Source organism: Acomys minous (assembly GCF_964271855.1).
Source record: "Acomys minous genome assembly, chromosome: 13".
Taxonomy (NCBI): Eukaryota; Metazoa; Chordata; class Mammalia; order Rodentia; family Muridae; genus Acomys; species Acomys minous.
The window spans coordinates 106,732,958-106,754,153 of NC_140495.1; the positions used below are offsets into that span (position 1 = coordinate 106,732,958).

At 44.3% G+C, this 21,196-nt stretch overlaps 1 protein-coding gene across 1 annotated transcript in view; it reads left to right on the top strand.

Moving 5' to 3' along the window:
* The window catches only part of BTBD9 (BTB domain containing 9), a 357,812-nt gene that overhangs the window by 222,754 nt on the left and 113,862 nt on the right, over positions 1-21,196 (top strand). Inside the window, exon 7 of the mRNA XM_084754013.1 lies at positions 11,217-11,326. Within this exon, the coding sequence (XP_084610139.1) occupies positions 11,217-11,326 (110 nt within the window). The remainder of the gene's footprint in view (positions 1-11,216; positions 11,327-21,196) is intronic.

The window sequence follows — 21,196 nt, forward strand, 5'->3', positions numbered from 1 at the left end:
TCACTCTGTAGCCCAGGCTGGTTTGCCTGATTCCCGAGTGCTGGGATTTAAGGTATACACCACTACACTCTATGACACTTGCCTCTTTAGGCAATCCTAAAGTAAAACTATAGCTCCATCTCACTGTCTCCTCAGATTCCTAGTGTGTTCCTGATTCCCATTCTCACAACTTTCTTGAAAACGAGACATCAGAAAACTGGTAAATGTAAAGGTTAAAACAAAGAAGAAAACATACAGAGAAATTAAAACTTCAAAAAGCCACGTACATACAGCAGTTTTACACCAAGAATGCCATGAGAAGAAACTATTACAAAATATGAAGTATGGTTAGATTTAATATATTACAGCAGAGTCAACGTCAGCAAGCAGCCTAGACACTGACATTGAGGCACTGTCCCAGAGAGAAGACCAAAGGAAAGGCATAAAAATACAGGTCAAGGTTCAGAGGTTCTGATAAGGTTCTGGTAACCCCAACTTCAAGTGTCATTGAGAAAAATTTAGGGGAAGAAGTTAATACTCACAATTGAAGAAATTTTACTCAGACTGAAATATATGGGTTCTTAGACTACAAAACTCACCCCAAGGCTTATTGTCACACACATTCCAATGATGGGGATCCAGAGGTAATCCTCCTGCCTCCATTGCAGGCCATGGTCAGGCAGTACAGTGGCCACTCACTAGAAAACTAGTTGACTGACAAAAATATTCTGCTCGAAGATTTCAAGGCAACACACCCAGGTAACATGCCAGTCAAGCAGGAAGATGTGTTAAGGTTTGCTCCAAGTCAGTAACTTCATTTCTCAGGAAGCTTCTGGGAGGAACATTCCATGAAAGTCACAGAAGGAAATTGTAGAAAGCAGAAACATGTAAGCAGCTGTGGAGTGGGGATGAGAGTTAGAGGGCGGCTAGGCTTGGCTGAACCTATCCACGAGGCCTAGAAAGATGACCGGAAAAGAAAGAAATCACTAGATCCCATTGTTGGGTCAGCTTAGCTCCTGCTGTAGGCAGCCCTGCAGAGCCATTGAGGGGCAGCATCTTCCCGTTCCTGCTTTGTTTAATTCAAGTTCTTGAGACTTGAGTAAGTCTTTTTGACAGCAGCGTGTCAGTTGAGGCAGTTACTAGAAAGAGTTTAGTGTGTGGAGTTCCTAGAAATTTAAGCAAAATAAAAATCCCAGGAGCCATGATCCCTTGGTAGCACATCCCTGTAACCCCAGCATTTGATATGCTCAGGTACACAGATGTCTCCATGTTTGAGGACAGCCTGAGCTATACAGTGAGACCCTGTCCCATACAAAAGAACCTCGGGCAGTTTCTAACTAGGACGACCCCATGTGGGAGTTAGCTGTGAACAACATCTATATAACCATAATGTAAACAGTAAGTATTGATCCAGCCAAAGTTACAGTCTACATTGGGGGTGGGAATGGTACAGTTGGAGAGGGAAAAGCTAAAGCCTTGTCTTCTGCAGTGGCATTGGTCGATAGAGCCTAAAACCAGAAGATCAAGAAATAGCATCAGAAGCACGTTGATTATAGATGCAAGATAAAGCCTAAAATAATGAATTAATGCAGCCAACAGCAGTTCCTCTGGGAAGGAGAGGAAATGGAGCATGGAAGATTTGTCATTGCAAGCCTTACAGGCAATTTGACTTTTAACTGTGGGCACATAGAATAGTTTTAAAATTAAAAAGGGACAAACAGTAAAGGCAGCTTTGGTTTGTTTGAGTTAAGAGGCCAAGCTACTGGAGATAGGCTAGAATCTTCTTGTTAATTAAACAAAACCCTCTGTACAATAGTAGATTCTGCCCCTCCCCTCAGTTTCTTTTCTTGAATTTGTGAAACAAGTGTGAGGCTTGGCATTCTCTCTGCCCCTGTTTTATCACTAATGTGCCAGGATAGCCCGGGGCATGAATGGTTGAACTTCGAAGTTTTGGAGAGGAAAAATCCTTGCCAAACTACTTTACCTCCCAAGCTGCTTACCAATCCACAAGAGGTGGTGGACAAACTTCCAATTGAACTTCAGCACCGTGGGTGTGGACCAGCAAAGAACAAACAGCTGACAGGTTTGCAGCTGCGTTCCATCAGCTTAGCTCCTGCTGTAGGCAGCCCTGCAGAGCCATGTGGGGCAGCATCTTCCCATTCCTGCTTTGTTTTCATTCAAGTTCTTGAGACTTGAATAAGTCTTTCATAGGTGTAATGTTGAAATTAGTGCAGTAATCTGCCTTGCTGTGTGGAAACTGGAGTATGAGCTTCTGTGGCAAAATCGGTCACACACTAGACATTAGCAGCCCGAGCGGGGTGCACTGTGTGTGTTGATGCTCACTGCAGCTTGTCCTTGTGTATCTCTCTAATTGTTCGCATTTCCTGTCTGGTGGTGGTGAATATTCTCATTTTCTCTAGTATTGTTTTTATTTACTTTCCTATTCTGCCTCTTGTGGAGAGCTGTACATAATTAGAGCGCTACTTGAATCATGTGCCAAGTGGATCGCTGGCTCACTTCCCCTTGCTCCTCCCACTTCCTTTCCATTTTGAGTAGAGGCACAGAATTTCCCAAGGGCAAAAAGAAGGTCCCTGAAATTTTCGGTGACCATTGGTGGTCCCAGGCCTATTAGATGGCTTATGGAGGGCTTTGGGAGTTGAGCTAGTTTTCCCAATCCATTTTGGGTAGTGTTCTGAGGCTCTGTTGCCCACACACAGACTTCTTTACGTAGGTGTAAAGAACACAAGGCTTTCAGGGCTACAGGTGATCAAGCTTTAAAGTCTCCAGTCTGAAGATAAGACTGTTAACATGATGTTTAATGCTGTGTTTACATAGGGGAATACACATGTCTGAACATGTATTACAGTTATCTGCACATCAGTATAGACTGTGAAAGGCTGCATGTGTGGTGTGTTAGGAGTTGTTAGCCTAGATTTGAATTCCTGTCCTGGCTTCTCAGCAGAGTGGAGTAGAAGCTGGTGTCCTCCATCCCTGCACTCTGTAGCGCTCACAGTTTCCGGCACTTTGAGATTGTCTTGGCCAGTCACCATGGTGTTTCTTCAGGTAGCCAACGTTTGTGTTCTTAGGAATCATAAATGTCTCTTTCAAGATCCAAACTGCTTTCTTGTTTAAACTTTTTAAAACTAACATATAGAACTGTACAAACTAATGGTTTTGTGAAACTTATTTCTACTGGTTGTTTTTGAGCCATAGTGGCACCCAGCAGCCTGGTCTGTCTTGTAGCAGTAGTAACTCACTCCTCAGGCTCCTGGGTGCTGGGATAACAGCCATGAACCACTGTGCCTGAGCATTGTGACTTATTCATGTATGCACAGAACACATGTTGATCACATCTGGGACCTCACATTCCTTCTCTTCCTGTTTACCCCTCTCTCTCCCTATTATTCACCAATTCTAAAAGAAGAAAGAAAAGAAAAAAGTGCTTCTGTCCTTAGAGTTTTGTTGCAGTGGACAACAGCCTGTGCCCACCCTAGTTAAGGGAAAAGAAATATCTTGCCCATCATGATCCATGACCCCCCAAAGCAGATATGTCTTACAGGTCACAGTCACAAAATGAGTTTTTACAGATTGATAAGGAAACTAACAGCTTTAATTTTCTTGTGCTTTTTCCTCAAGTGTTTACTTCCATTAGACTCATTTGTCTGTGTTGGGTGAACTGGGAAAAATGATGCAGCTATTGCCTCAATGAAGCTAGGGAATTCTCTTCCCTGCCCCCAGCACCTTGGGCTAGGGGAAGAGTTAATGAAAAAATGCAAATGTTGAACTTTGGATAATTTAGTTCTATTTGTTAAGATATACTCTGCATTGGTTTCAAATGTTTTGTTGAGGACTAAAATTGGTGATTTGTTCACATTAGCAGCATACAGAGCAGGGGTTGCTTTACTCACACTTGCTTTTTGTCTTCTCCATCCCCTGCTCTTTATCAAATCCTCTTTTTCTTTCTTTTCTACTTGTTTCTCAGATTTAATTTCGTTGTATATATCCCATCTCCACTTCTCCATTATAATCCTTTAATATATTACAATCTGAAGAAAAGAAAGGTAAACTGTGTGAAACGTTTTTTCCAGTGAAACTCAAACTGGTTCCTGTATGTAGGTTGTAAGAAGCCTGTGAGGTTGGGCTTTTCACTTGTCCAAGCATCCGTAGTAGGTGTGCTGGACCTCCACCTCCCACGGCTGTGTTAGAGCTGGTTACGGCCTCCCATTTGATTCAGCTTTCATTCTGCCAGATAATGGTTTTATAACTATTTGACCTTCTAGTTAAGCATGCTTGTCTGTAAGGTTCTATGATGCGTAGTTTATTTTCTAAACAGTAGATAATGATTTGATTTTTTTTAACTTGTTATCTGTTTCTTGGCTTTAAATTGTATGTTCCATGGGGAGGGCTGAGAGTAGCAGGCGCATGTCAAGTGCTCAGTATTACCATTTGCATAGGCTGTTAATTGTGGGGGTGGGACAAAGAAGGGAGCCCATTCTCCTTTGGCTCCTTTGGTTTTGGTCTTTGAAATAAGTGTAGTGGGTTCTTAGTAGGACTGTGGATGGCCATGCTCTGAGAGTTCATGTTTGAAGGTGTAAGTGAGGAGGCAGTGAGTGCTCGCCCTTCTCTCCATGGCTGCCTCAGTGTGCAGCCCAGATGAAGAACTCAGCCAGGTCTTCGCTGGCTGTCTGCTCTGAGCGTCACAGCGCTTCTGCTCCTGGCTTAAGGTAAATAAATGTCTCCAGATCAAGGTTTATGTCCTGTCTTTTAGCTCATTCCTCACAGGGCTTTAGTATAATTTCTTGTACCTGGTAGGTGGATCTTGATTAATGATAGATTTACTCAGGATACCTTTGAGAGCTTAAATGCAGAAGCAGAAAACTTAAATGAACTAACTAAACTTTATGCCTTATATAATTTATAAAAATACTACAATTAGTTTGGGGGATAATAATTGCAAGTACAATTTTGTAAATTGAATGCACACAGCAGTGTTAAGCTTTGAATATTTGGGGGACAGGGAAATCTTATTGTTGGAAATTCGCTTGTGTCTCTTTTATGAAAAATGACAGATGCTTTCCTGTGTTGGGCGTCCTCTGCTTGGGGAGCTCTGGGCTGTTATGATATAATTATTTTTACCCATCATCTTTGCTCCCTGCACTGGGTTGTCGGTGGCATCAGTTTTCATAGTGAAGCAAGATGGCTTCTTGTTTTGTTTGCCCTTCAGGTTGAGTATCGGGGAAGCGGGTGCATGATTGTTCCCTCTGCAGGGCCCAAGGCCAGATAGCAAGGGGCCTGGCTGCTCTCTGAGCTGATAGCCCCTGCTTAGGCTGGCTGTGCACAATGTTTAACCTTTCCATAATTCTCCCTCCGAGTGCACAACGCTGCAGGGGCTTCGCCAGCGTCTACAGAGGAGAATCTATAGCACCACAGACCAGCCAGAGGGAAGGCTTTCTAACAGTTGCAAATCTTTCCTGTTGCAACATGCTTTTTCTAAAAGCTTTTTGTCATTCTGGCAGCAAACTGTTTTCCACTAGCTGCCTTAGCAACAAGACCCAAAGTCACCCCCCTCCCTCTGGCTTGTGGTCTGTTGTTAGGAGCACTGACCTTGCGCCCAGCATTGGAGGAAGACCACTGGTGACCACAGAATTTAGCTGCGCTAGGCCTGGAGGACCTTGTGCTTTCCCAGGAGGAAGAAGGAAAAGGTCAAACAGAAGCCTGGGGCCTCCCCAGGCCTCAAATGAGAGTAGCAACTTGTTCTTGTCAGGGGACTGTCCTTGGCCACAGCAAAGATAGCATTTCTCATAGTCTCAAGGTCACTTGGAAGAAGATGGAGACTGTTAAGGATCCCTTCTTAAAATTGTTCACTGCTCTAACCATAACTCTGGCAGTCTAGTCCAGGAGCATCTGTTTATGCCAAGTGCAAAGTCCAATTGAAAATAAACCTTGTCAAAGAGTAAAATTATGTTGAATTTTAGGTTTACTTGACTCCTTGAGAGCTTACTTGAATAGCAAATTAAATCTTCTCTCGTGATAGAGTATGCTCAGTACAGACCAGTGTAACTGAGGTGAGGGTTAAGGATTAGCTCTGACCACAGAGTCAGCTTGGAGTCCACGAGAACTCCAGACTAGGTGGCCAAGGTGAGCATGTTCACTCTACTGATTCTCTTTGTCTTTAGTATATTAGGATGCTTGACATTAGCATCCTGGAGATGCTCCCAGAAATGATAGGCAGGTGAAGGATGAGAGATTGTACCTTTCTACAACAGGTAGATAATGCCATGAACTCACCAAAGCCAGATATGTCTAGGCCTCTGTAAGATCATGTTCCTTAGTGAGTTACCATGAGCCTTCAGTTGGACTCAGACTACCCCACCCCATGAGTCTGCCTGGATTCCTAGAAAAGGAATTCCTAGAAAAGGGTTTTTCTTTTAGACTGGGTGATCAAAGTAGGAAATAACATAGTCAAATATAGCCTTAATAGACCTGCTTCTTTTGGCCCATGGTGCCCTATGTTGTGCTGCTTCAGAGAGTGGCCAAGACCTATCTGCATGGGCCAAGCCTGCCCTGTGGCCTGTTGCACTTCACCATCTGCCCAGCATTCAAAATCCAAACCCCCAAATAATGTACCCAGCAGCCTACCCCAAGAGGGTCCAACTCTACTGTGAGAGCGTACTTAAACAGTTTTAACTTTTGTACCTTAGAGTATTTAACTAATTTAAATACTGTGTAAAGTTTTGCTTGTTGACCTCTTGTGGCTAATTTCTTTTGCTAATTATTTGTAAAGATTGCCCATATCCTACTTTGTCTACAATATATTGAGATTTGCATTCATTCCCACCCTCGCTTGCCCTCCCCCCACCTCCACTGATCCTCCTCTTCCCACCATTCTATCCTATTGCTCAGTTCCCTCTTGTATGGGGAAGGGAGGGAGGGAGGCATCCAGGCAGTCACAGCATCTGTGTCTCATGATTGCAGCAGCACATGATACTGTCAGTGTCTGCTGCATTCCTCCCTACTCATTGGTTCTCCCAGTCCTTTTGCCATATTCTTTCGTGATGTTCCCTGGGACTAGGAGGGGTGACATAGATGTCCCACTTGGGACCAAGCACTCAGCAGTCATGGGTTCTCATGACTTTGACCATCATCCATTGCCAAAATTGGCTTCTCTGCTCAAGGCTGGGTGTTATATTGTATATTAGTGTAAATTGTTGGGAAGGCAGTTCAGCTACATGTCCATTTGGCAAAGCATAAGTAGTGGACTCCCCCATAGATCCTATGACCTCCTTAGCCTCAGGCTTTTGAGCAATTCTACAATGCCAGGCACATATCCCCCCACCCCCGCCCAGAATGGGCTTCGGATCTGATCAGGAAGCAGTTGGTTAACCCAGACCATCCATGCCACTGCTTACTAGTAGGCATATCTCTCCAGGCAGCTTATTATTGGAGCATGAAGGGTCTACAGCTGGATGTGATTGTTAAAGACTTTTCTTCCTCAGTGGCCTGCATTACACCTTCCAGGACATTGAGTGTAGCCAGTACACAGAGATGCCTGCTTAGTTCCAGCTTTTTGTCTATGGTTCATATCCAGAGAGTGTGGTACCTTCAGCAGTAGGGTCTTACTGACTAGTTCTGGTGGGCAGTGAAGACAATGGTAGTAACCTTTATAGATTTGGTAGCCTCTGGGGTTACCTGGCCAACAAATTACAGGGTGGTATCCTGGGCAATGGGGTTTGGCTTTTAAAACCTATGACATGGGGGTGTATTGTTGACTTTTCTTAATAGAGGAGGAACAAAGGTTCAAAATTTTTTAAACATTTCTTTTTCTCTCAAGTGACTTACTTAATCACATGGTGGGCTTGCTTTGGAGCCCACGTTGTTGTAAAATGCTCGAGTGCTGTCTAGTTTTAGTAGGCTGTCCTGAAAATTAACTTTCTTATTAAAGAAGACAGCCTCCCTTTCACCATAGTCTCTCAGCTCTGAAGAACTTCGTTACTGAAACATCTTGTTCTGAACGGTGTCCAAGGCCCAGGCTCTGTCAGCCACTTGAAGACAGTGAACACAAAGAAAGCAGGAAAGTGTCAGAAATAGGCCAGTTCCCTGGGCCTCGAGTGGATGGCGGTTAGCTTCCCCAGCGCCGGCCAGCCTGCTACCTTTCTGCCTTCCGAAGCACCGTTTAAGTTTTAATTATCTTCAGACTGAGCTGCTGTGTTGAGGACCTCTGAGAGAACAAAGCGTAGCGCTGCAGTTTCTAGTGCTGCTCCTCACTGCACACTGATGAGGCCGCCCTGCCCCTGCCCTTGTTACCAGGTGACATCTGTGACGCCACGCCACAGAGACTGTGCTGCAGGGAAAAGAGCAAATCTGAAGCTTTACCTGTTTGCTCTCCAAGAGTTCTTGTGCAGAAGAGTGATAGCCACTTCTCTTGCCTAAATGTTAGAATCATTTTGTTTTGCTTTTCAAAGAAAGTTTTTTAAAAATGCACTCCATCCCAAACCTTTCTTTTGGGTTTTCGGTTACAGCTCATTTGCCTTGGGGTACTCCACTCTGAGCTCTGGGAAGGAAATGAGCCTGATGGGGGGGGGGGGAGACATGTACTTGTGTGCCTCCTCAGCTGTTGCTTAAGGATCCCCAAGACAGACAGGCACCTGGATTCTTAGTGTAGGGCTCTAGGCTGTCAGCAGTCTTCCAAGTCTGGCCGGGGGTTAGGCTGGCTTGCTTGCTTTCTTTCTTTCTTTCTTTCTTTCTTTCTTTCTTTCTTTCTTGTTTTTCAAGGCAGGGTTTCTCTCTGTAGCCTTGGCTGTCCTGGACTCTGTAGACCAGGCTGGCTTTGAACTTACAGCCATCCTCCTGCCTCTGCCTCCAGAGTGCTAGGATTAAAGGCGTGCGTCACCACTGCCCGGCTCATGTGCTGTTTCTAGTCTGGTTCTCCAGTGCAAGAGAGAGGAGGAGCCTGGCTGCTGTCTTCTGCTGTGCTGTTTGTTCAAGTGTGGGCTTGGGTGAGGGCACTGAGCACTGCTGTAAGTTATGCTGTAATTGTTCAGCCTCAGAAAGCAAGAGGAGCTGGGGTGGCAGGGCTTATGGGTATGTCGTAGCCAGTGATGTGCAGTAACGAACAGCTCATTTGACCTCAGGATTATGGCCGGAGATGACACTGTCTTCATGTATATGGGGTTTTGACCTGGAGACAGTTCTCTGTGTTCTTCTAATCTTATCTATTATTTTGTTTATTGTCACAAACATTGTCATTAAAGTTGCAAAATGTAGTCTACTAGAACTATCTATCTTCAGTTGTTCATAACTATGGGGCGAGGGAAGGAAAACTTGCATAATTTTGTCTATTTTTGCCACTTACTCCAGGGTAAACTTTGCAAAATGACTGTAATGTAAACTTGAAAGCTTTGTTTCTTGTTTAAAATGGAAAGGCAGGACCTGTTCAGCTTAGGCACTGCCAAGGGGAAAGGCCCAGTTAGTCACTCCTGGCTCGCACTCTTACCCTACACAGGAGGGGAGCTCATTCTTCTATGGTAACTTGACCTTGAGCACAGAATATGATCAGATTCCACCAAACTGCCCCTCTAAGGTTGCAGAAAGCAGCACCCAGGAGGCCTTGGCCAAATGCGGTTGGTTGAAAGTGCTATGCTGGTTGAGTTCCTGTGGTTACAGGAAATGGCCAAAATTAGATTCAGGCCAGGATGCCAGGTTTGGCACACCCCTTCCCTTCCAGAAAGCACCAAGGAGACTGTGGCTGGCAACAGTAAATGACAACACAGTCTCTTCTCCCCAGACCACTAATAACTGAATTTAAATGGACCCCCTGGCAAAACCAAAACCAAAAGAAAACCTGATCATCTCAGCCCTCTTTGTCTACATTGAGGCTGCAGAAATCAAGGAAACCTTCCTTGAGCCTGGAGGCAGGAGGAGCAGTCGCCAGGTCTCAGCAAGGGAAGAAGGGTGTCACCCTGCAGTAAGTCCAAGCACACTGAATGACTAGTCCAGGAGACCCATTAATGTGGATTATGAAGATGAGAAAGAGATGGGCTTGTGTCAAGGAGCAGATGGCTAAATGAAGTGCACAGGGAATGCCGTGGGGCTCAGGCTGGAAGAAACGGAAGAAGATAGGCCATGGTGCGAAAGCCCCTACCTACAGCCCTCTTCATGTGACGGCTTCAAATAGTCTTTTTCCATTGCACAGTTAATTTGGAGTGGTGAGAAATGTTACGAAATTATGGAATTAGTGAACAGCAATTAACTCAGAAGTAAAATTCTATCATCTAAATCGAAGATTGTTCTACATGCAGAGGGAGGGTTTTAGTGAAATCTTGCCCAGCCTGCCACTTCCTAGTTGAAATCTGTTCTCTCATTTGCCCCTGTCCCTCAGAGTGCATAGTTCATAATTTGCAGGAGTGTTCTTAGTTAATCTAGTTATTTTTTATGGTTCTTCCTTTGAATTATAGTAGGATAGTGCAGGGCACATTCCCTTTACAATTGTGTGACACTAAGAAGACTGAGTTTGTGTCTTCATTAACCTGTGAACTATCCGCCCTTTTAGAGCTAAGGGAGCAAGTCACTGGAAGGTTTAATGCTTGTTTGTTGGAGAGGAAGTCTCTAGGGAAATGGACAGAGTGAACAGGCCAAGGCACTCCAGACCTGCCCATGTGCAGATGGCAGAGCCGTGGGGCCTGAGGGAGGCTGCAGAGCGGGCTGGGTCCTCTCTACAGAGCAGGCTCCCCAGCAGTGAGCTAGGGGGCTGACATAAGTATAGGCTTAACTTCGTAGCTGGGACTTGGGAGCAGTGCTGAAACAAAAGCTATTCACAGTGGTTTTCAGTGGTTTATGTGTGTGGACGGGGAAGCAGTATTGATTTCATGCATTTGCTGCAATGGATGGAAGCTCTTGGAGCTGAAAGCATTTGATTTTTCCTGTAGTTTTACACATGTACCCAGATAGACTCCTAGACATGCAGCAGGTAGAAGCTGGTTGTTATTCTCCAGGGTAAATGTCTCATGGATTTATATTTGTTCTGACATACAGGACTTGAACTAAATGGTACCTGGTTGATCTCTAGGAACGTCATATCTGAGTTTTGCTTAGTTCCCTGTGAAATGGCATGGCCCTGAGCTGGCCCAGGAGGTTGGCTTGAGATTTTCAAAGCCCCTTTTACTCTGAGTCTGGGACAGTGTGCCTACCCCGGCTATGCAGAGCTCCCTCCAACAGCTGTGCTTTCTTTTCACCCTCAGGTATATTCGAATAGTTGGGACTCATAACACAGTGAACAAGATCTTCCACATTGTGGCTTTTGAATGTATGTTTACAAACAAAACCTTCACCCTGGAGAAGGGCCTGATAGGTAAGTACCGCAATAGCGTTTTTGCATATATACTTAGATACTTTGCCTTCAGGTATTTTCTTACTCTAATACTTTCTCTTCATCAGCTCTGATTAGGAACTTTAGCTCATTTTTGAACACTGTGTGGCTGAGTGGCAGAGAGAATAGCCTTTATTTGTAGAAGAATTCAAAATAGTAAGCTAAGTAGACTTAAAGGAAACAAATATGAATATTGTGCTGTAGCTAAGAATCGGAAGCATTTGGGGAGTTGCTCAGATCTGCAGAGTAGAAATGCTCTTGATAGCAGAGAAGGTTCTCTGTATTTGCTGGTAGGTGAGGCTTGGGGGGCGGTCTCCCTGATACTGATCAATGGCTGTAATTCCCAAGCCTATGAAGGCATGTTGGCTTTGATGAAAGATGAACAGCTGTGTAGCTATGGGAATGTTTTCATAGATATGCCAGTCTGGATTTACTCTGCTTAGCCAAATTACCCTTAAGAAAGTTCCAGTCTATACGTTGAGTAAGACTGGAATGCTGAGCTCCTGTAGAGCGGCAGGAGCAGCCTGGCTGGTGTGTCCCATGGGTGTTTCTAGTTCTGGGCTTGTTTGCTTGTTTTCTCTTGTGTCACACATTATGTGGCCCATTGTGTTCAGTCCATCCCTGGCCTGGGCCTTGGCAGTATGGAGAGTGCCTTTTCCCCATGCCCTTGGGTATTTCCTGCCCTCCTGTGGGATCCTTCACTCTGTATTTTCACTGTAGCTTCCTTTGAAAAATAACTCACTGTATGTTGAGCTATGCTTTTGCCTAGCCTTACCTAAAATAGAGCTCTGTGCCCTTGAAAGAGAACTCTGTTTTCTCGCCCGTGTTGGGACACATCTAAGCATGGCATGACAGTAACAAGAAAGAGGAGGTCAACTTACAATGACGTTTGAATGGTAGGGGCCTAAAATTCCCCACACCTGCTGTGTTTCCCTCATAACTTACAGAAGTATCAAGACCTGAAAGTTTTCCAAGAGAAGAATGCTTTTAGAACTCAACCCAAATAATTTTTTATTTTTCACTTTACCACTGATGTAACTTTAAAAATTGAATAACAGTGCTGGTTTTTTTTTGTGTGACTTTCAAGTAATTTGAAAATTAACAAATTTGAAGCACTGTGTGGTGTCATTTGTCTTCTAATTCTGTGTGGTGTGTAGCTCTATGGCCACCTCACTGTGTGCAGTCGGGAAAAGCCTTGCGTAGGAAGATCTGAGGAACCAAAGCCTGCAGACTCACAACCCGGGTAGCTTCATGTCAGCTCCAGGGATTGCATTTTACACATGTTGCACCGATGTAAATCAGGCCCCTTCATACTGGAGGAAGAGTAAGTTTGTTGATACTCTAATTACCTAAGAAACAGGCCCATTTGGTAGAGAGGCCATTAAAAAGAACAAAACTTGGTATCAGTTGTGGTGAAGCATGTGTTCTGGGTTTAGTCGAAGCTGATCCAGTCAGCTTTGTCTGAGGCTATAATAGTCTTAGGCGTGTCAGGTGATGGAAGAAGATTGAAAATGCAAGAAGTTGTTTCCGTGTCTGGTCAAACGCTTCAAGCCCTTTTCTATGAGGTTTACAAGTGTGACTGCATAGAGCACCGCAGACCCATGCCTGTCATTGTCCCTCAGCCGAATAGCAGCAGTGTGAGTGGGCACTGTGTATATATGCACATAGCAGCAGGCGACCTACAGTGGTGGGATCCACTCCGGCCCTCCTGGGGTCATCATCATAGCTTGGAGCTGCCTGGACCAGCAGAGAGGGAGGTGGTGGTGGTGTAAAGGAGGCAGGGATCTCATTACCCTGGGTCTGACATGCAGCGTTGCTTAGTTTATTGGCTCTTTGATGGAGTAATGGACAGATTTCCATGTTGATTACGGTTTAGCAGCCCTCAGCCTTCACCAGCCATCCTACTGGCACCGCCCAAGAAAGAGTGGACACTGTTGGGGCCCAGGGGATCAGATGTGCCTAGAGGTGAATCTCTTAGATGAAACCTCCTAGAGACGGCTCACTAGACCTCAGGTTGCCATGGCCGGAGAGAAATAGGAAAACACTAAAATCACTGAGAGTGGCTAAAAGAGCGTCAGCACCTCCTGTAGCTGTGGGTTCATGGATTCTTTCTCGGTTCTCAGTCTTCCTTTAGCTGTTCGGGGTCTTCTAACTATTCTTCTCCAGGCCTTAAAATGACTTAAAAACATTTGTGTTCTTTTAAGTCAGATTTTAATGGTAAAACATGTAATGATGGTAGGAAGCGACGTACAACAAAGGTGCCGGTATTGACTCAGCATGTAGTCTCTGTCCACCAGAGAGTCTCTTCCCTTTTTGTTTTTGTTTGTTTTGTTTTGTTTCACTGAGGGGAGGGAGTTGTTTCTGCTGTGTTTGGTTTTGTAGACCCTCAAACCCATAATCCCCTGTCTCTATCTCTCAAGTGCTGGGATTATAGGTATTTGGCATCATGCCTGCCCCTCCCCCACTTCTGACGAGTGTCCCTCAGCATGCTGCAGCACCTGCATGGCTTAGTGGGAAGGCTTCCGCTGTGAACAGTTCCTAATCCCTGGGAATGTCCCTAGTGGATCACTCCACCCCTTTGCCACTGCTGCAGCCACAGCCCTGTCTCACTTGCTGACTGCTTGCGGATCTTGCTGTGATGCGTTCTCTGCTGGCAGAGTGGGTCTGTGGTGACATCACCTCCGTGTTAGGAAGAGTTGCAGGAAATCCTAACATGCTGACCAGTGAGGCATGGAAGGAGTAATTAGAGCAGAAGCAGCTACTGTCTCACAAGTTCCCGACCTCCCAAACATGGCCTTTCTTCATGCTCCGCCTTGTCATCTTTTATGCCTTTGCCAAGGGCTCAGTTTCCATAGCCATAGCCAGGCCCAGCATTTACCCTCACTTCTCTGAATATCACACAGTCACCCGCTCGAAGACTGTAGCCCCTGCCAACTCACAGCCAACTTAGTTTTAGCCATCTACAACTTCCTCCCCACCAGATTATTATTATTTTTATATGTATGGATATTTTGTCTGCATGTATGTCTGTGCACTACATGTGTACCTGGTGCCCATAGAGGCCAGTACCTGAAAAATGGAATTATGTTAGAAGATTTCAAATTAAATCCAATCTAAAATCAACCCCCTCCCCTCAGTATTACATTAGCACTGAGGAATTTTTTGGTAAAGATAGTGAAAAGTTTTAACTTTCTAATATAATGTTATAGCTTTAATAAAGTAGAAAGTCTTAGCGATAAGCAAATGGTCATAGCAAAAACATGATTAATAAGAGACCATGATATCATCCTCATTGTAGTTTCACAGTAAAAAATATCAGCATTGGTTTTTTATAGTTTTAAAAACCATACCAATAAAAATTACAAGTAGCTTATACAATTAAAAAAAAAACACCTCACTGTAAAAAGATTTAAGGGATACAGTGCAAAAGAGACAAGGTTTGTAGAAATGATGTCAAAGGAGTTTCTAAGATCTATTTATTTATATGCTTGTCTGATTGAGCATATTCATACATGTGGGTGTCACAGAGGCCTGAAGAGGGCGTTAGATCCGCAGAACAGGGGGCGCAGGCATTTACATGCCTGTCTTGTAATGCAACTACTAAGACCTGAAATCCAGTGTCCACAACTGGCTGCACATGCTCTTACCTGCTAGGCCATCGGCAGCCCTTGCACAAGCTTGAGTGCAGTTACTCAGAGCACTCAGCTGTAGCCAGAGTGGGAGCCGAAGTCCCTGCAGAAGGGTTCTCAGAGAAGTTGGCCTGTTGGTAGAAATAAAAGAGTCAAACTCAAGTTTTGTAGCAAGCAGTCTCACTTTGGGTGAGAATGGGTCCATTGACTCCTATATTGAAATGTTTGGCCCCCAGTTTTTGGAACTGTTTGGGAAGGATTAGGATGCGCCTCTTTGTCGGAGGAGGTGTGCCAGTGGAGGTAGGCTTTGAAGATCCAAAAGCCCACCCCATTCCCAGTTAGCACTCTCCTGCCTCGTGCTTGTGCATCAGGACATAGCTTTCTGCCACTGCTCTAGCAGCCTGCCTGCCTGCCTGAGGCCATGGCTCCTGATGACCATAGACTAACCCTTTTGGATCATGAGCACCAAGAAACTCTTTTATAAGGTGCCTTGGTCTAAGGTATCTTATCACAGCCATAAAGGGGTAGCTAAGACAGCCAGGTAGTTACAAGTCCTTTCTGTTGAGTCTGAAGAGGGAAGGGAGTGGTGGGTATTGGATGTGATATTTTTTCTGACTGAGGAGAGCACTTGGTTTTAGCTGTTATTCATATCTTGGGAGCTCCCTATAGAAAGACTCAGTAATAGTTTTTACTTTTTTGTTTGTATTTTTGTGCCTTTTATTTTACCTTATTTTTATTTTTTTTGTTTGAAACACTGTCTAAAGGATCTGGGACTGCCTTAGAACTTACATTGTGGATAAAAATGAACTTGAACTCTGGATCCTCCTGCCTGCCTCCTCCTCTCAAGGGCTTGAACTACCTGTGTACACTGTCTTGTTGGCTCAGTTATCATTTTGTGAAATTTGTAGTAGTGTGTTACGTCTCCCTATAGCAGACAGCATAGATCATATGGTACTTTTGTCTATCTTCGTTGGATGCTTAGTAATTTTTTTAGTAGGAGATAATTGATGTTTTCAAGGGAGGAAGAATGAGAGAGCAAGCAAGCACTTAGATTTAGTGGAATTAATGGGTGTGTCTTTGATAAGAGTCAAAAGCTTTAGTCAGTTTTGACAGTCACTTTTTTTAGTGCCCTTTGTTGATTTAATCCAGCATGACAAAAAAAAAAAAAAAAAATCCAGCGTGGCAGTGCACACAGGCCATAATTTACAAGTATACTTTAATATTTGTCTATTAAAATAAGTAGCACAGTCACTGCATGCATTAGCAGGAATACACCAAGTAGAAATAATTTCCTCTAACAGAATTTTTCTTACTGCTAAGGTACTGCCTTTCTTATAGGAGGAACCTTGAAAACCCAGTGGGGAAGCGTGCAGGCTTGCTTACGTGCGACTCACTTACACCCTGGGCTGTAGCCATAAGAGACACATTGCAGGATCCTTGTTCTCTCAGCCTTTTGGTTGCTGTTTTGCTGATGCAGAGTGTGCTGTTGTGAGCAGAAAGTCAAATCTTACTTTTATATCATTGCATTTAATTTTTGCATTGCAACAAATTTTTAATAACTTTTAATTATAGTGAACTTAATCATTCACACATTCTCTCTACATTTTATCTCTCACAAATCTTACAATATATGCTAGCCTTCTAATTTTAGCTTCACCTTTTCTGCTTTTGAAACACCTTCTACTTTTGGACAAAAGTCTTGTTTTAGTAGATAAAATCCTTTCTCACATAAAAGCACTATTTTTCCTTCCCTTTAACCCCTCTGTCTGTCTGTCTGTCTGTCTGTCTGTCTGTCTGTCTATCTATCTATCTATCTATGACTATAATTTTTATATCTCATTCTTGTGCTTAATAGTTCCTTTTGGTCTTATTTTTTCTTAATAAATTTTTATAAGTGAAACCCAGGAAGCTGCATCTGAAACGTAGCCAGAAAACATTAAGAGTCCTAGTGAAATTTCTGTTTTCTGCTACCAGCAAACTTGATAAAGATTTACAGGCACTCAGAACTATCCCTTGCCACAGAATGTTGACATCTCCTTTGGGCCCACACAGCACAGCTGCCAGGGTAAAAGTCTGAAATCTCGGCCTTCTCTCAGTGTCTCCTCCTTCTCTGGGGTCAGATTCCTACCTACTGTGTGTCAGCATGTTGATCCCTCAGAGGGTCCACTCATCTGCCCCGCTTCATCCCCTCTTCAAAGCTGAAGGCACAGAGGTAAGTGACTGTCCTAAATCTTCAGTCACTGTGGATTTCAAGAACAAAAGCCACCCCAGACAACTAATCCTCCTTATGAGAGTAGCTTGTCTGTCCCCTCAGACAGTAAAGGACTTTAAGTCCTCAGGAGGCAAAGGTAGGTGAATCTCCATGCGGCCAGCCAGAGCTGCAGAAGGAGATCCTGCCTCTGTCCCCACCCCCCAAAAGCCCTCCCACACACACACCCCTGCGCCCCCCTCCCCCTAAATACTACATCTTTGGGACAGCAAGATGACTCAGCAAGTAAAGCTTGATCGTTTGAATTCTACCCCAGGACCCACAGGGTGGAAGGAAAGAACTGACTCCTACAACGTGTCCTCTGACCTCCACAATTGCTCTGTGGTTCATGAGCACATTCTCACATACATGTGCATAAACATAAAATAAATTAGAAATCTTGACCAGGATTGTTTAATTATATTACTCTTACACCTGATGATTTTTGTTATTGTTTAATTCTATTTACATTTTATTCTTCCTTCCTTTCTCTTTCTCTTTTTTCTTTTCTTTCCTTCCTTCCTTCCTTCCTTCTCTTTCTTTCTTTTGAGATAGCATCTTACTAGGTAGCCCTGGCTGTCCTAGGACTCACTAGGTAGGCCAGGCTGGCCTGAAACTCAGAGAAGTCCCTCTGCCCTTACCTCACAAGTGCTGGGATTAAAGGCCTGCACCACCACTTCTGGCTTCTATTCATATCAACACCCTAAAAATGCACTTGGGCTTGCTTGGTCCTTGTAGTCGCTTCCCCAGTGCAGCGACATTGGTGTCATCCTCTTCCACTGCCCTGCAGCATTATTTACACCTCTCATAGCATCTGGGGACAGGTAGCCAAGCCCAGCATCTGGGGCCGCCTTAGCTAGATGAGGGGATACTTGGACTTCCTGTAGCAGTATGAACTGGGAGGAATATTGAGTATGCTTACATGAGTGCTGACTTAATTACATCCTTTCTTGGCAGGAATTTTATCCTGAAAACATCACATGACATTTGTCTACAGGTAGTTATCAGAAACATCACACTGATAGACCAAGGTGATTGATATAAGCATTAAAGCAGAATGTGATATAAACTCCATATCAAAAGTCAAAGCATACTTAAAGATATAAATAGAAGGGATGATCCAAGTTTATAAAAGGAGAGTAAATTAAGATTTATAAAACTTCTTGTTGTAGTTGTGGGTCTTAAGTAAGACCCTCTAAATTGTGTTTTCCACTAAGAATATCTAGTATTAGATAATCTAGCCTGCTAACATGACTAACAGAGCAGTAGACAGAAGTGATGCCTAGATCAGCATGTAAACTTGACGCCGCCCTGAGCGCAGGTAGACAAACAGCACAGCCACACAGCTGCATTAAACCAGAGCCAGAGTAAACTCTTCAAAGACAAGGAGACCATTTCATCTAAGAGACCCAGTGGAATAAAGCCTGTTGTACAGACCTAGCATAATATTTTTCCAGTTTATGAGCTAATTGGTAGAGCAGGGTATGCCCTTAAAAATGGACATTTTAAATAAAAGTCAGAAAAACCTGCTTTGTTGATGAGTAAGGCTATGGAAACTCGTTAGCAAATCCCAGAGAATCCTAAGACTTTTAATGTCCATTTAAAAAATAAATATCAGTTGTTCACCAATAAACACTACTTGTAGGTTGGATTTCCAGAACTGTCACACATAAGACTAGCTGGACTACCAAACACTTTTTCTCTCCTCGAGTTTCAGTCTCCCACGTTAGTGTCTCTCCCTGCCCCCCCCCCCCAATTGCCACTTTGTATAATAGCTGGTGTAGGGTATATGTTTTCGATCAGATGCATGCTACGCTAATGAGAATATTAGCTTCAAGGGTGGCCCTCTCACAGTGCCTCAGATTTACCCTGTATAGTCACAAAAAGATGAGGGGCTCACACAGTCCCTCCATGTGAGTCTTCGTAGACAGCCTATGGCCGCATACCGTGCTTTGGAGTTGAAAGCAATGGATATGTTGTCATAAGCTTTCAGTGAAGTCATCACATGCCCTGAGGAGTCTCGCCCGTCTCCTTCACCCTGTCGGAGTCTGTATGTTCAGGCAGCCCTAGAATTTCTAAACTAAGGGAAGTCAGGTTGCATAAAGGGCTGAATGCTAGTGATCGAGAGCTTTGACCAAATGCTCTGAACATAATAAGAGGGAAGCCAACAATAGACTGAACCAGCAGACCATGGCCTGAACCAAGGAGTCTGAACCCCAGAAAGAACTTACAGCATGCACTGAAAGAAGCATCACAGACAGGTGGGGCAAAGGGCAAGGTGACATTTCGCGTGAGTGTGGATAATCCAGTAAGACAGTTTGTTCTGAGCCTGATGTGACTGACTGTGCCCCTAGTGAAATGTTCCAACATGGACATGGTTACATGGATGTCTTACAGCCACTGGACAAAAAGTCATAGTGTTGCCAGATACCCTGAGCAGTGGAGGTGGGTCACAGCAAAGCGGGGACGGTGCTGCTGTAGACTTCAGATGCTGTCTGATGGTGTGCTTAGCCTTGGTGTTGGTGAAAGCTACTGAATGCTAATACATTCCAGAAGTTTCACCTGGTAGTCGGCAGGATGTTAGGCTAGACACGGAGACAGGCAATGAGTGACTATAAAGGAAACAGACATTGCCCAGGGTAAATGTTGCTCTGGATCTACACTTTAACTCTCCATAAGTAGGAAGTTCTGATCAGCTAGTCCGCCTCATAGAATCTTTAGTATGCGTGCTGCTTTTTTCTGGGCGCTTCAGTTAATAGTACTTAAGGCTTATGCTAGAGCTAAGAAGTAGAAACACACTGTTCATCTATTTTATAGCTCCATGTACTCTGTGGATGAACCAAGTCTGTTTAGTGAGTTCTCTGTTGATGACCCCTTTGTGTAGTTTTCAGTCTTGTTCCTACAAATGGTACTGATTACCTTAATCTTTTTCTATTTTTGGGACAGATTCCTGCAAGAGGGCTTTCACAGTCCAGGGGGGAATATGGATGGAGTTTTGCTAAATACGTTCAAGCTCACCTTTATGGAGAAAATAGTTTGTGCAGACCTTCACTGGCATTTTACAGTGGACTGCTCTCCCACAGCTGTGCCAGTGGTGTGTGCTGTCACACTGGCGGGGCTTCACTAGTTTAGGTAAGAGATAGACCTCACGGCAGTTTAACTGTAGTTCTCTTATGAGAGAAATTGAGCTTCTTTTTATATCCTTAAGGGCCATTTGCATTTCTTTTTTATTTTTTAAATATCTTTCTCTTATGAGCCTTCTAGATAAATAGGCTAGCTCTTAGAAGCCCTGGGGGAACAGTGTTAGGGCACTATTCAGCATTCCACGAATCTGGTCTCCCCTATCCCAATCTCTGTGTTTTGGAAAGTGCATGCTGTCATGTGTCCCCGCCTTCCTCGCCCTTCATGCTCTTGGTGCTCCATGAGACATGCTAACTAGAGCTTGGGGCCAGGTTCAGAATCCAGGCTTCTTTAAACCATTTAAATCGTGGGAAGGAGATCCCATCATCTTCAGACCAGTGGTACCTGTGTGTCTGCCCACACAGGGCCAGGGAGACCAGTGACCCCTGTGTGTCTGCCCACACAGGGCCAGGGAGTCCAGTGGCCCCTGTGTGTCTGCCCACAGGGAGACCAGTGGCTTGCTGTTGTGGTTCCTAGTTAGCAGTTGCCCCAGTAAACCAAAAGCCTAGGCCTGCTCCTACCTCTGCTGCTCTCAGCATCACCAAGAGAACCGAACCCCCCCTCCCACCCTTCAGTCTATCACCAGCTTCTTCTGTTGGCAGAACCAGAAGTCAGGCTGGTAAAGGGAGTTTGAGAGCTGTAAGGCTTCTACAAGAAGTTTACCATCTTACTCAAAGCTGCTTGGTAGGCACCTTGACGAGGCTGGGAATTCACAGCTTGGAGACCAGCAGACAGACTGTGGGAAAGGTTAGGTGTTTAGTTGTGATGTGAGGGAGCCCTCACCATATTGCTGCT